Source organism: Trichomycterus rosablanca, chromosome 22 (assembly GCF_030014385.1).
Source record: "Trichomycterus rosablanca isolate fTriRos1 chromosome 22, fTriRos1.hap1, whole genome shotgun sequence".
NCBI lineage: Eukaryota > Metazoa > Chordata > Actinopteri > Siluriformes > Trichomycteridae > Trichomycterus > Trichomycterus rosablanca.
The window spans coordinates 2,580,185-2,596,404 of record NC_086009.1 but is presented as its reverse complement, the minus strand read 5'-3'; the positions used below and the strand labels follow the sequence as shown (position 1 = coordinate 2,596,404).

Here is a 16,220-nt window from a genome sequence, read left to right as displayed (position 1 = left end):
GCCTTACACTGCCTTGAAGACCCGCCCCCTTGTTTAGTTTGTCCTTTTCATACCCACTAGGGTCAGTTTTGTCTGCTGCAGTTTCATCTGGGTGCCCACAGCCACTGACTTTTAAAACTTAGTCAGAGTAAGTTTGTGTGTCAGTAGTCTTTCTAATCAGCGCCATTCTAGTTAGTTTCATTTCTAGATCTATAGCACTGGTCTGACCTATGGTCTGTAGTTTCATTTTCCAGACTGATCTGAGCTCTGAGTTATATTTATACAGATGCTCGTAGATGATTTTCCAGTTCTGTGCTCATCTGTAATTAGATCTGACTGGACTGGAATGTGATCTGATCTGGTATGGTAGACGATCCACGTCAAGCTTCCACGTCTGGTGCGTTCTGATGCTTTTCTGACACGATACTGTACAGAGAGTTTCTGAGGGACTGTAGCTTTTATGGCAGGTTGGGTCTGTCTGGTCAAAAGACCTCTACTTTTTTAAGGTTAATGGCCCAAAAGTGGTAAGGCAGTAGTGGGACTTGAACCTGTAATGTTCTTATTACTAATCCAGTACCTCAACCACTGAGCTACCAGCTTGTTTTTTGACCTAATTTGTGTAAACTTTAGAGATCACTAGATGTCAATTTTAAGAGTTATCAGGTACAGTTTAACTTTCTAAAGGTTATGATGAAAAAATTTATTGTAAATGATATTCTGCCTGCACTCTGAGTGTGTTCCTGTTTAACGTATCGTAATAAAACATGCTAATAAATACATTTGAAATGGCGTTTTCAGTATTCAGCAATTTGTCACAACACTGATCACACAGACACACACACACACACTCACACACACACACTCACACACACACTCACAGTAGAATTATTACCGAGCGTTTGTGCATCGACGTTCAGTTGAGAAGAGCTGAGTTGCTGAGTCTTCGGGCATTTCTTGGAAGGCAGACCACAAATCGAAGTCACTTCTGCATGTTCACTCCGGGTTCCTGACTGCATTTCATTTACCTGCATTGTAAATGAGTCTGGACCAAAGCTGAGCTTCAGCTTTACAGCGTTTACCGCGGTACAGAGAGTCTCACTGAACACTGAAGTTCATCTGAGATAATCTGTGCAAAACTGATTTCTGATATTTCAGAGTGAAATTCGAGGCAGAGGAGTGAGATTTCATTCATACAGGAACATATTTGTACTGTTTAGTCATAAATAAACACACTATTTATAGTAATTAAAAGTATTTGGACACCCTACCATGGTGGTTGTCGGCATTTAGCAGAGACTTACAATTATGAATGAATACAGTTTGATCAATTGAGGGTTAAGGGCCTTGCTCAGGGCCCAACAGTGGCAACTTGGCAATGGTGGGGCTTGAACCGCCAACCCTCTGATTACTAGTCCAGTACCTTAACCACTAAGCTACCACTGTCCTTAAATATTGCTAAAATGCTATTGTTAAAAACGCTATGAAAACAGAGTGACCTCTATGTGATCTTCTCAGCTATAAGTCTTCTGAGAAGGCGTCTAACAAGACTGTAGGAATTTGTGCCCATTCTGTCAAAAGCATTTGTATGACTGAGCACTGATGTTGATGTTCCGGTTCATTCCAGAGCTGCTGAGTGGGGCTGCGGTCAGTTTCTTTAAACCAAGATTTTCTTCACGTCTTTCTAGAGCTGCTTTGTGCACAGGGGTACAGTCATGCTTGGATGTTATATAGGAAAGGATGTAATACACCTGTTAGTGATTGTTGTGGCTGAAACACATGAATTCAATCATAAGAACGGGTGTCCCAATACTTTTCTCCTAATAGTGTATGTGCATCTTGTCATAGAAAAATAAGGTTGGATGATAAATGAAAACAAAGATCACAGTTGACTGGATTGGATCATTTATTGGCAAGATCATGTATCTGAAGAAGAACAAGGAACAGAACTGTGGGCCTCCCTTTATACTGCTCTAGTCATATCACATAGGGTGTTGGACTTTGGAATCTCCATTCTGTGCTAACTATTGTTTCTTATCTGCTCACAACAGACATGTTGCTTATCTCTGTACTTTAGACTCTCAGCAACATCTCAAGCACAATATAACTGAGGCATTATAACTTAATGCATAAAACAGCATAATAATAATATGAAGCATAAAATCAAATTTTTATCTAATGATAGTGCACTAATTGTATTATTCAGTCCACGTGTGCGTTGTGTCGTGGTCCTGCCGGTGTATTACAGTTTTATGTCCCTTTTTTAAGAGACACGTGAACACGCTGGGACATTACCTGCTGTCCTGACACACTTCTGCTAAACGAGCGTTATAAATAGCATCCAGTACTAGTGCTAACACAGATTCACTCGCAGGCGCTCGGCTGGCACAGTGATCTAATACTCCAGCACGACGCCGCTATGCCTGAGCTCTCAAGTTCGAATCTCAGCAGTTCTGTCCGGACTGGCTGGGCGTCCACTGGACACGATTAGCTACAATTACTTCCGCTTCTGATCGAGTCACCAGCACTGGTGGTGGAGGATTCACTCAGGGCGTAGCATGACTTTCTGTGTGCAGTACAGCTGTCTGAGAGAATGCTTAATCAAAGAGTGCAGGTGCTAGACCATGGTCGTTCTGATAAATACGTCCAAGAGATCAGTAACAGTTTCCAGTGACCCTCCTATCTGTGAAAAAGTGGACTCGAACCATTCCAATATGCCCCCACAGCATAAGGGCAGCTTTACTTTGAGTGTCAAGCATCCAGGCCTGTGTTGTTCTCTTGGTGTATGCCACACATCCAAAATAAGAAGCTCTGTGAGCTGTGAACAGACAGAGGTAGCTCACTGGTTAAGGTACAGGACTAGAAATTAGAAGGTTGCTGGTTTAAGCCCCATGGTAACCAGGTTGCCACTGTTGGGCCCCTAAGCAAGACCCCTAATGCTCAACTGCTTGAATTGTATTTTGTCATGATTGCAAGTCGTTTGGATTAGAAAAATCGTCTGCCAAATCCTTATTTAGCCCAACTAGCTCATGGTACAACTAGAACAGGAAATTGTGCGCACCTATTAGCTGGCAGGTAGCCGACTGCTAACGTGGATCAGCTCGTAATCGGGGTTTAGCATGATAGATGAAGCCAGCTGTCGCCTCTTTATGAGATGTCGCTTATATCGAGTCATTAGTTACATTAGAATGGTTTGGAGGAAGATTGGCTGGAGCTAATCGATGGATAAGTGAGACAGGAATGAGGTCCTTCCAGAACGCAACACCAGTTAGTGCCCAGCTCCCAGTCACAGGGTGGTTTTGGATCATCGGTACTCAAACTTGTGATCCTTCAATGAAAGGGCAAAGGGTTGGATGTTGTACCTCTCAGGAACCCTGGATGGCGGCACGGTGGCTCGGTGGGTAGCACTGCCGCCTCACAGCAAGAAGGTCCTGGGTTAGAGTCCCAGGTGGGGCGGTCCGGGTCCTTTCTGTGTGGAGTCTGCGTGGGTTTCCTCCAGGAGCTCCGGTTTCCTCCAACAGTACAAAGACGTGCAAGTGAGGTGAATTGGAGATACTAAATTGTCCATGACTGACTGTGTTTGACATTAAAACTTGAACTGATGAATGCTGGGTAAGCAGTAACTACCTGTCCTGTCACTAATGTAACCAAAGTGTGTAAAACATGACGTTAAAATCCTAATAAATAAATAAATCAATAAATAAATGAATAGCGGTTCGAGCCGAGTGACCGCCGGGCAGGTGTCGTCGTGACCCCCCAGACTCTCTACAAATAGCAGGTTGTGTCCTACATTCTATTAGCCCACTTACAGGGCTGTGTTTTGGACAGGAACGTGCCGGACTCCGTTCCGTGTCAGCAGTAAGCACGCCGTGACCCTTTTCCGATCTGGTCTCACTGGACTCATGTGCCGCTGCTGCTCCGTGCATACTAATGCCGGGATTATATCAGTGGGGGCAGGCATGGCTAGTTTAACATGCTGACCCCTCTGAGGGTCCGGCGAACAGCAACACAACCTGTCGGACATGATACGATCATGAACTGCTTTTATTTCTCTCGATGGATGAGAGGAAGTGTGGAATCAGCTGAATTTTAAAGAGTTTGGGTGGCACCAAGGTGGTTCCAGAATCTGGTAACATATTATTGAATGTGTTTGTTTAATGCAATAATAAGACTCGAGTAAAATGAACATCACTGTTGAACATAAAATGACCTCACTGTCACTGCTGGACTGAGAATAGTCCACCAACCAAAAATATCCAGCCAACAGCGCCCCGTGGGCAGCGTCCTGTGACCACTGATGAATGTCTAGAAGATGACCAACTCAAACAGCAGCAATAGATGAGCGATCGTCTCTGACTTTACATCTACAAGGTGAACCAGCTAGGTAGGTCTAATAGAGTGGACAGTGAGTGGACACAGTATTTAAAAACTCCAGCAGCACTGTTGTGTCTGATCCACTCATACCAGCACAACACACACTAACACACCACCACCATGTCAGTGTCACTGCAGTGCTGAGAATGATCCACCACCTAAATAATACCTGCTCTGTGGGGGTCCTATGGGGGTCCTGACCATGGAAGAACAGCATGAAAGGAGGCTACTAAAGTATTTAGAGAAACAGATGGACTACAGTCAGTAATTGTAGAACTACAAAGTGTTTCTATAGGGTAAGTGGATAAAATAAAATTTACAGTGATTGTAAAAACAAGGAGGTGGTCATAATGTTATGCCTGGTCGGTGTATGTCGGTCCGTTTTGTTTTGCATCGCATGGACACCATAGAGCCACAGTTATGTGGACACCACAAGCTCACCAGCTTGTTGTACATTACATTTTAATACCGTGGTCAATAATTCAGAGTCGCCCCTTTCCTTCCTTTGCAGCTATAACAGTCCACGCTCTTCTGTAAAGCCTGTCCACAAGTGAGTCTTTGTGGGAATTTGTGCCCATTTTATGAGGTCAAGAAGTGCAACAATGGATTTTCTTTCCACTGTGGTTCGGTGTAGTCTTAGAGGACTTGCTTAGAGAGGATTTGCTTTGTTACCATTTCCAGACTGGTGTGTGTCTTGTGTGTGTGTGTGTGTGTGTGTGTGTGTGTGTTTGGTAGCTCCACTGGCTCCCGGTAATGTCACACATTAAATACAGAATTCTGCTCTTTACATTTAAACTGAGGGCCGTGGTTTGGCCCCGGATTATCTTGGAGAGCTCATCCTCATCCTTACTGGCACTCCTCGATGGGTGGCAGATCTTCCAGTGCTGTTGCTCCTAAGCTCTGGAACTCTTTTCATCAATCTCTGTGTGACTGTTCTATCGTTTTACCTTTTTCTATCTAATCAGTATTTCTGTCATGACGTTTAGTGTTTCTGTAGAAACTTTACGGTTACTGCGTGACATTGACGGTTCATGATCAGTGAGATTTATATCCTGTCTGAAGGTCCGGCAGTCTTCAATTAACTAAATTAGCTTTTTTGCTATTTGGTTATCAGGTTAATTAATTAACTTAGTAATTTTTGTACATTAAACAAATTAAAAGGTTTAATTTTGACTCAGGTACCCTTTGTGTAAGATTATGTTTTGTTTAACAATCTGAAATCATTCAGTGTGAATGGTTTGGCTAAAGCTACACAGGGTAAGGCTACACAGACTAATGCTATACAGGCAAAAGACTACAGAGACTGAGGCTACACGGGCTAAGGCTACACAGACTAATACTAAATATGTTAAGGCTACACAGACTAAGGGTACACAGGCTAAGCCTACACAGGCTAAAGCTACAGAGGCTTAGGTTACACAGGCTAAGGCAACACATGCTAAGGCTACACAGGCTAAAGCTACAGAGGCTCAGGCTACACAGGCTAAAGCTACAGAGGTTAAGGCTACCCAGGCTAAGGATACAGAGACTAAGGATACACAGGCTAAGACTACACAGGCTAAGACTACAGAGGTTAAGGCCACACAGACTTATGGTACACAGGCTAATACTAAACATGTTAAAGCTACAGAGACTGAGGCTACACATGCTAAGACTACACAGGCTAATACTAAACATGTTAAGGCTATAGAGGCTAAGAATACACCGGCTAAGGATACAGAGACTAAAGCTACACAGGCTAGGCTACACATGATAAGGCTACACAGGCTAAGACTACACAGGCTAAAGCTACAGAGGCTGAGGCTACACAGGCTAGGCTACACATGATAAGGCTACACAGGCTAAGCCTACACAGGCTAAGGATACAGACGTTAAGGCTACACAGACTTAGGGTACACAGGCTAATACTAAACATGTTAAGGATACAGAGGCTAAGGCTACAGAGACTTAGGTTACACAGGCTAAGGATACAGAGGCTAAGGGTACACAGGCTGAGGCTACACAGGCTAAAGCTACAGTGTGTTTTACTGCTGCCATCCGAGCACCCAACAGTCACTCTTCTTGAACACTGGTATCAAAGTAAAGTCACCTTGACGTTGCTACAGGAACACTATGCCGGGGGGGGCATACCTAACCTAAGCCACGCCCCTCTCTGACAGGTGTGCGGTTGCCGACCGCTTCTTTTCACCTGTCAGAGACGGCTAGACACATTTAGACCTTGTATTTCTTATTTCTGCAGGATCTGTTTCTGTTTCTTTCAGATCTTTTCTGCACGACGATCTCCTCTGTGTCATCTAGACGTCCATAAAGCTCTGAATGATTTACACCAGCGTTTACTCAGCTACAGGCTGACCGTTCATTTTAATTACAAGCAGCGCATAGGAAGAGCAGCGCAGGCACTGATTTCATACTGAGACGAGCCTGCAGAGTCGCTGAACACTTTTATGCATCCTATTTTATGTGTACCGGTTGGTATGGGTATCACACAAACACCAAATATTTGGGGTCTCAGGTTTGCTTGTGTGGATATTTAATGGATTGTTTACAAACAGTGAGGTTGGGTGTGTTAATCAACCTCAGACGTGATATTTTTATGATGAATTTAGACGTTTTGACCGTTTTCGTCTTCCATATCTGGAGCTGGTGTGTATCTGGAGCAGGCTGTGTGTGTGGGGGGGGGGGGGGGGGGGGGGGTGACGTCGACACACAAGCGGGAGCCTCGTCAGAGTTTTGAGGCCGAGTCGAGATGGGCTTGTCAAATTAGTTCATGCTAATCAGGTTGGGGAATTGGTTTGTTCCCTCAGGACGCGTCACGTCCTTCATTTCACTGCAGCTCCTCCATCGCTGGGGTATTGACCTGACTGCTGCTATTTGAGAAACGCCCTAAAAGATTTCTTAAGGATTAAAGTGTGTGTGTGTGTGTGTGTGTGTGTGTGCGTGTGTGTACTTATATTTTACTTGTTGAAGTTAATAAGAGCATCTAGGAACTTTCATGCTGTGATCCATGACTTTCTGTTTCACTGGGGTAAATATGTGAGGTGACACAGAGGTCCAATTCTCTTCAACACATAAGGGAAAAGTGTGTTGACCTTAATAAATCAGGGGACAGCTATATAAATCTATAGCTTCTTGTTATATACTACTTGTTATGTATGTTATATATGTAATATATAGTGATATAAGCAAGTGCAGTATACAGCATGTGGTATATGTAGGGTCACTATGAGTTATGTTAGCATATTCCTGTAATATGTAGTTATAAAGTATAATCCAGAGTAGTATGGATTATATATGTATACTCCTGTAATACGTAGTTATAAAGTATAATCCAGAGTAGTATGGATTATATATGTATACTCCTGTAATACGTAGTTATATAGTATAATCCAGAGTAGTATGGATTATATACGTATACTCCTGTAATATGTAGTTATATAGTATAATCCAGAGTAGTATGGATTATATACATATACTCCTGTAATATGTAGTTATATAGTATAATCCAGAGTAGTATGGATTATATACATATACTCCTGTAATATGTAGTTATATAGTATAATCCAGAGTAGTATGGATTATATAAGTATATTTTTGTAATATATAGTTATATAGTATAATACAGTGCGGTATACAGCATGTGGTGTATATATACAGGTGCAGTATGTATTATATAGGTGTGTTCATGTGATTATGTAGTTATATAGTACAATACAGTGCAATATGGATTCTATAAGTATATTACAGTGATTGTTTTTATATAGTACAATACAGTGCAGTATAGATTATACAAGTATATTTTTGTGATTTGTAGGTAAATAGTACAATTCGGTGCAGTATGCAGTATGTGGTATATACTCAGGCAGTATGGATTTTGTATGTCTATTTTTGTAATGTGTAGTTATATAGTATAATACAGTGCTGTATGGATTATATATTTTTTGTGATATGTAGTTATATAGTGCAGTATGTGGTAAATACAGGTGCAGTATGGATTATATAGGTATATTCCTGTGATATGAAGTATATAACAATGTAATATGTATAGACCTGTGCAGGGATTTGTATAGAATATACAGGTGCAGTATGGGTCATATAGGTATATTCCTGTGATATGTAGTATATAACAGAATGTAATACGTATAGACCTGTGCAGGGATTTGTATAGAATATACTGGTGCAGTATGGATACAGTGTAAGTGTAGGTGTACTATGATATGTAGTTATATAGTATAATCCAGTGCTGTATGCAGTATGTGGTATATACAGGTGCAGTATGGATTATATAGGTATATTCCTGTGATATGTAGTACGTATATAACATAATATAATATGTATAGACCTGTGCAGAGGTTTGCATAGAATATACAGGTGCAGTATGGGTCATATAGATATATTCCTGTGATATGTAGTATATAACATGGCCTGTGCAAAGGTTTGTATAGAAGCAGTAGTGCAGTATGGATTATATAGGTATATTCCTGTGATATGTAGTATATAACATGGCCTGTGCAGAGGTTTGTATAGATGCAGTGGTGCAGTATGGATTATATAGGTATATTCCTGTGATATGTAGTATATAACATGGCCTGTGCAAAGGTTTGTATAGAAGCAGTGGTGCAGTATGGATTATATAGGTATATTCCTGTGATATGTAGTATATAACATGGCCTGTGCAAAGGTTTGTATAGAAGCAGTGGTGCAGTATGGATTATATAGGTATATTCCTGTGATATGTAGTATATAACATGACCTGTGCAGAGGTTTGTATAGATGCAGTGGTGCAGTATGGATTATATAGGTATATTCCTGTGATATGTAGTATATAACATGGCCTGTGCAAAGGTTTGTATAGAAGCAGTGGTACAGTATGGATTATATAGGTATATTCCTGTGATATGTAGTATATAACATGGCCTGTGCAAAGGTTTGTATAGAAGCAGTGGTGCAGTATGGATTATATAGGTATATTCCTGTGATATGTAGTATATAACATGGCCTGTGCAAAGGTTTGTATAGAAGCAGTGGTGCAGTATGGATTATATAGATATATTCCTGTGATATGTAGTATACAGTATAATGTAATACGTATACACCTGTGCAGAGGTTTGTATAGAATGAGCTCTATACATTCTGTATTCGGACAGTATAGAGCGCAGTATACAGTATAATGGTTTTACTATACGAGCTGTATTGTTACCACAGCCACTCTGTAAAATGTGACATATAGCATTTATGCATGCAGCATTAAAGTAATTGCTGCATGTGTGTGTGTGTGTGTGTGTGTGTGTGTGTGTGTAATTGGATGCTGAGGCAGGCTGAGACAATCATATTGATTTCAGGTGATAGAGGAAGATAAAGGAGGGACACAGTCACGCTGGCCGGATCAATGCATTTCTTTCTGCATTAGATCTGATGCTGCGTCTCTTAATTTCACTCCGGTGGCTCGGTCCATCATGTCCAGCTATAACTCACAGCCACACTCGTCCCTCTCATCTCCTCGGTCTTTTTACAACCTGCTTCATTCATCCACTCACATCCCTTATCACATCCCTTCTCTAAACAACCGTCCAGTCTCCTCTGATGTATTTCTCTCCTCGCCAGTACATGTGTTTCACCTTCGCATGGCTTTCTGTGTTCACTTAGGATTATGCTAGTGTTTTTTTTTCCCTCTCTTCCATTTCCTTTTCCTTCCTTGTGGTGTTTTTCCTTGCGGCTGTGCACCGAATACTGCATTCTCATACACCGCCTGTACCAGCTCATGGTGTCTGGTGCCCTCTGCCTGTTGAATGGTGCTAGATTCGTGCTTTCGTTCCTCTGCAGTGGCCCTCGGTCCTTCTGTCTGTCTGTCCCTCTGCAGCACCGTCTGCAATCTGCAGTGTAGAATTCGCTCTAGGCAGGAATATATAGTTTGATGCTGAGATATTTAGATTATATATAACAAAAAATGTTTAAGAAGGTGCTGGACCACCCCAAGCCACCGAAAAGCTCGTATAGATCCTGCTGATGTTGTCTGTATGATGAAATGGCAGTTTGTGTTTACGTTAAGCTCTGGTGATGAAATAAACAACCGTCTGTGATCCTTCATACAATGTAAATACGGGGATTACTCTAAAAACAAGGCTACTGCTATTAAGATATACAGAGAGACCCTTAGCTCAAAGGGTTATGCCAGCAAAATGCCCACCGCAGCGTAACAGAGCCACCAGACCCCTAAACTGGAAAGGTTAATCCCTCAGGCCTGTATTAAGGTAATTTAAAGTACCCAGTGCATCCAGCTGGCATATTTTTGGAAGGTGGGAGAACTGAGGTCTCCATAAGGGAGGGAGGGATAGGCGAAGACCTGCAGTAGATTGCTGCCCTGTCCAGGCTATTCCAGGGTTTCCTGGTTTACCCGCGTAAAATGAAATGAATATACAGCGGTTGGCAAAGGTTGTGGCTGAGGCACCCACAATTCGGAGGGGCGTATGTACATATATACTGCGGGTGATGTACTGGAGTCCTGAGCTTGGAGCTTGGTATCACATGTTCCTCCTCCCACCCTTTCAGGAACACGGTCGCTGCACTGACCGCTATAAATGACTCCTGGGTGCAGGTGAGTAATTAAACGAGTTCATCAATAAAGGGGTGAGTGTGTGATCCTCAGTCATTGACTGGCTTTATGTTCTGCCCAGGACCTGGACTCACAGTGCTTCTGACCAGGATGAAGAGGCTACTGAAGATGAATTAATAAACGAGGACCAATTATTACTATTATTACTAATACTGAAGTGTCAAACTCGATCCCAAAGAGGGTCAAAACAAAAAAACAAGACTATGTCAAGGGCCAAACAGGGTCAGCATTTATTAAACTGGATAAACAGGATATTGGATAAGGCAAAGGGCAAATATATTCTTTCATTATGGCCATGCCAGCTCCACAAACAAGGCTTAGTAACTGCTAATGTGTGTAAATAGATACTCTGCCTCTTACCGGTCTTAAAAGTCCTGTTTTCATCGCCAACTTTTTGTTCTGCCATATCTTTTGGGACTTGTATTATCAATGGTGTGCGTCCTATATACTGGCGGGCCGGATATTATTGTACCTCGGACCAGACATGGACCTTCAATTTGAATATCTGCCCTAATACCACAATAAATTAGCTGAATCATTCAAGAATATAAAAAGGCTGGTGTTGTACATTGTGTAAATGGATCAAGTGTCCAGATTTAACATTTTTTCTCCTCTCTGTCTTTCTGCTTGTCCCCCTTTAGTACATAGCGTTCGGCTCGCTGCTGTTCATCCTCATCTCCATCTCCACGTTCTGCCTCGAGACCCACGAGGCGTTTAACACCATCTACAACAAGACGGAAAACGTGACGGTGGGCAACGTGACGCGAGAGGAGGTGATGTTCGAGGTGGTGACTGACAGCTGGCTGACGTACGTGGAGGGCATGTGCGTGATCTGGTTCACCATCGAGGTGTTCACGCGCGTCATCTTCTGCCCAGACAAGGCCGAGTTCTTCAAGAGCTCCCTGAACATAATCGACTTCGTCGCCATCCTGCCCTTCTACCTGGAGATGGCGCTCAGCAGCCTGTCCTCCAAGGCAGCCAAGGACGTGCTGGGCTTCCTGCGCGTCGTGCGTTTCGTCCGGATCCTAAGGATCTTCAAGCTGACGCGCCACTTCGTCGGGCTGCGAGTGCTCGGCCACACGCTCCGCGCCAGCACCAACGAGTTCTTGCTGCTCATCATCTTCTTGGCGCTGGGTGTGCTTATCTTCGCCACCATGATCTACTACGCCGAGAGGATCGGCGCTGACCCCAATGACCCCACGGGCAGTGCCCACACCACCTTTAAGAACATCCCCATCGGCTTCTGGTGGGCCGTGGTTACAATGACCACGCTGGGCTATGGCGACATGTACCCAGAGACTTGGTCGGGTATGTTGGTGGGCGCTCTGTGTGCCCTCGCTGGCGTGCTCACCATCGCCATGCCCGTGCCCGTCATCGTCAACAACTTCGGCATGTACTACTCGCTCGCCATGGCCAAGCAGAAGCTTCCCAAGAAGAAGAATAAACACATCCCGCGAGCCCCGCAGCCCGGCTCGCCCAACTACTGCAAGCCTGACGCTCTCGCCATGGCCACCGCCTCGCCGCACAGACTCATGGGCAATGTGCTGGGTGGCAGCATAGCAGGGGACTGCCCCCTGGCACAAGAGGAGATCATTGAGATCAACAGGGCAGGTGGGTTCATCAGAATTTGCACGCTTACATTTGTGTGATCAGTTGCTTACCCAAGCTTTTCAACACAGTAACACCCTGGATGGGGTGCCAGTCACACACACACACACATACACACACCCATTCACCTATAGGGCAATTCAGTGTCTCCAGTTAACCTGACTGCATGTTTTTGGACTGTGGGAGGAAATTAGGAAGGGCGTCCTCATACTTTTGGTCATGTAGTGTACCTCTTTCTTTGTTTCTCTTTCTTTTCAAAATTCCTCCGCTTGGTTCCATGACGTCTCCAGCGCTTCCAGTACGTTGGGGTTATTTCTGTAAACGCTAGATTAGCTAGATTAGATTTGGCGCTGGTGTCGGATGCTGTGATGTTTCCTCTGCAGTTTCTTTTTTCCGTCTTTAATGTTTCGGATTCATTCGTTTAGTGCGAGTGGGATGAAAAGCATCAAAATGTAAAAAATCAGATCCTCACACACTGGATTACAGCTGGCATCATGGTGAATGTAGGCACACAATGTGGTGCAGGGAATATTCTTGTACATCCAGAGTTTATTAAACATGTTACATTTACACGTGACGTCTTTTGACTTAAACATAAACAAACGCAAACAAAAACGTACGCATTTATAATCACACACAAGATATGTTTAAAATAAAAGAGAGGAAAAGTGACTTACCTTGCAATGTGAAGTTTGCTTGACTGTGGACGGCATATACACACACACTATGTGGTCAAAAGTGTTTGGACATCAGACCGTGAGCTTGCTGGACATGCCACATGACCTCCTTTCTCCTTTGATAAGGTTTCTCACAAGACTTTGAACTAGGTCTGTGGGAATTTGTGCCCATTCGGTCAAAAGATAGCATTTGTACTGGTGGGCAGTGATGTTGAAGTTCCAGTTTATTCCAGAACTGATCAGTGGGGCTGAGGTCAGGGCTCTGTGCAGGACACTGGAGAGCCATGCTGGAACAGGAGAGGGCCTTCCCTAAACTGTTGCTGCAAAGACGGCAGCATAAAATCTTTGATTAATTACATCTGTTAGAAGGTGTGGCTTAATACTTTTGTCACACAACTTTCAATTGTGACCAAATAAAATTCAAGCAGCTGAGGGCCTTGCTCAGGGGCCCAACAGAGGCAACTTTACTTAGTGACCTTCTGATCATTTGTTCAGTATCTTAACCACTGAGCTACCACTGCTGACCTACTAGTTAATCATAACCATAAACAAGTACTAACGTTCAGTACCTGTCTCACTCTCGCTCTTCCTCTCGTGTGTGTTTGTGCCCTGACAGACTCGAAGCAGAACGGGGACGCGGCTAACGCTGCCCTGGCTAACGAGGACTGCCCCACTATAGATCAGGTGCTGGGGCCGGACGACAGGAGCCCGGCGACGGGAACTGGGCGCTACCCGCACGACCGCGCCTGCTTCCTGCTCAGTGCCGGAGAGTTCCGCACCACCGACAGCAATGTCAGGAAAGGTACGCTCCATACACACCTGACACACTCATACACACTCAGAATACACCCCTGCACAGGTAAGGGTTTCACACACACACACACACACACACACACACACACACACACACACCTGACATCTCACACACACACATACACACCTGACACACTCATACACACTCACCATACACCCCTGCACAGGTAAGGGTTTCACACACACACACACACACACACACACACACCTGACATCTCACACACACACATACACACCTGACACACTCATACACACTCACCATACACCCCTGCACAGGTAAGGGTTTCACACACACACACACACACACACCTGACATCTCACACACACACATACACACCTGACACACTCATACACACTCAGAATACACCCCTGCACAGGTAAGGGTTTCACACACACACACACACACCTGACATCTCACACACACACATACACACCTGACACACTCATACACACTCACCATACACCCCTGCACAGGTAAGGGTTTCACACACACACACACACACAGACACACACACCTGACCTCATACACACACACACACACACCTGACATCATACATACTCACAATACACCATACATCTGCACAGGTAAGGTTACACACACACACACACACACCAAATCATAACAGATATGAGCATAACATTCCCTGCATACTACTCATTTCTGTCCATCTGTCTGTCTGTCTGTGTATCTGTCTATCTATCTATATCTGTCTGTCTGTGTCTGTCTGTGTCTGCCTGTGTATCTATCTATCTATCTATCTATCTATCTATCTATCTATCTATCTATCTATCTATCTATCTATCTATCTATCTATATCTGTCTTTCTATCTATAGCTGTCTACCTGTCTGTCTTTCTATTTATGTGTCTGCGTGTATGCTTTTCTGTCTGTCTGTCTGTGTAACTGTCAGTCTGTCAGTCTGTCTGTCTGTCTGTCTGTGTATCTGTCTGTCTGTCTGTCTGTCTGTTTATCTGTCTGTGTGTCTGTCTGTCTGTGTATATCTGTCTATTTTTCTGTCTGCCTATCTGTCTGTCTGTCTGGCTCATTCATGCTTTGTCACTCATTGATTCATGTCTTGGTTCTCTCTCTCCACTGGTGTTCATCCTTCCCTTAAACGTCCTGATCTTGTCGTTCTGTATGATCCTTCACTCGTTTCTTTCTCCTCTTTACTGCCCCCCCCCCCCCCCACGCCCCTGTTTATTTTATATTCCTCCTCTCCTCACATCACGTCACCCTGTCTCTCATTCCACCCTGTCATCATCCTGTCACCCCATCCTTCACCTCACTGATCCTGAACACGCCCTTTTATACACCCCGACTACCTTTCAATAAAAAACAAACCCAAACCCTGAAACCAGCAGACGCTGCGTGTACCAGCACCGCCTCCCCTGTGGGAGAGGAATGGTTCAAGCCGGACGGGCCTCTGCTACAGCAGGACCTTAATGCAAACTCCGCCTCCTCCTGGATCAAACCATAGGGGCACAGAGGTAACGTTTAAAACGGCACCACGCTGAGGGGTACCAACCGAGACCTGTCTCAGTACACTGAGAAATAAATTACAGCTAATGAGTGTATGCATAAGAGGGCACACACACTTACACACACACTTACACACACACACACACAGTATCATGAGGTTATATGCAGACTATCTGAGGCAAACACACAAACTCATCACACACACACACTCACACACTCACTCACACAGTATCATGATGTTATATGGAGAGGATCTGAGGCAAACTCACAAGCTCACTACACACACACACACACACACACACACACTTGCTTGTATTAAACGTGCATGTTTGTTCATTGATGTTGATTAACTGTAAGAGTTACGATCTGAACTATAATAATGTTTCCACATTTTCAGGGTGTATAACCTGTACGGGTGATGGCTAAAGTGTGTATGTGTGTGTGTGTGTGTGTGTGTGTGTGTGTGTGTGTGTGTGTAAATCTAAAGGGGTTATATCAAACAGATAGAGACGTGTTAACTTTCCAACCCCCTTAGACCTTTTTCAGTGGGTCATTCTGATCCGCATACCAGACCTGGCACGGTTTTTACACTGATTGCCCTTCATGACGCAACCCTCACGTTTCTGTCCGGGCTTGTGACCTGCACAGACAAGTGCACCTCACAACGGCCAGGCTGATTTAAC

At 43.9% G+C, this 16,220-nt stretch overlaps 1 protein-coding gene across 6 annotated transcripts in view; it reads left to right on the top strand.

Annotated features, from left to right (window-relative positions):
• Positions 1-16,220, top strand: part of kcnc3a (potassium voltage-gated channel, Shaw-related subfamily, member 3a) — an 87,623-nt gene that overhangs the window by 31,926 nt on the left and 39,477 nt on the right. For 5 of the 6 annotated variants that reach the window (XM_062984848.1, XM_062984849.1, XM_062984847.1 and 2 more), the window contains exons 2-3: positions 11,602-12,571; positions 13,862-14,047. In XM_062984848.1, the coding sequence (XP_062840918.1) occupies positions 11,602-12,571; positions 13,862-14,047 (1,156 nt within the window). Of the gene's footprint in view, positions 1-11,601; positions 12,572-13,861; positions 14,048-15,419; positions 15,771-16,220 lie in introns of those variants that run through there. The other variant, XM_062984850.1, reaches the window with a different exon arrangement.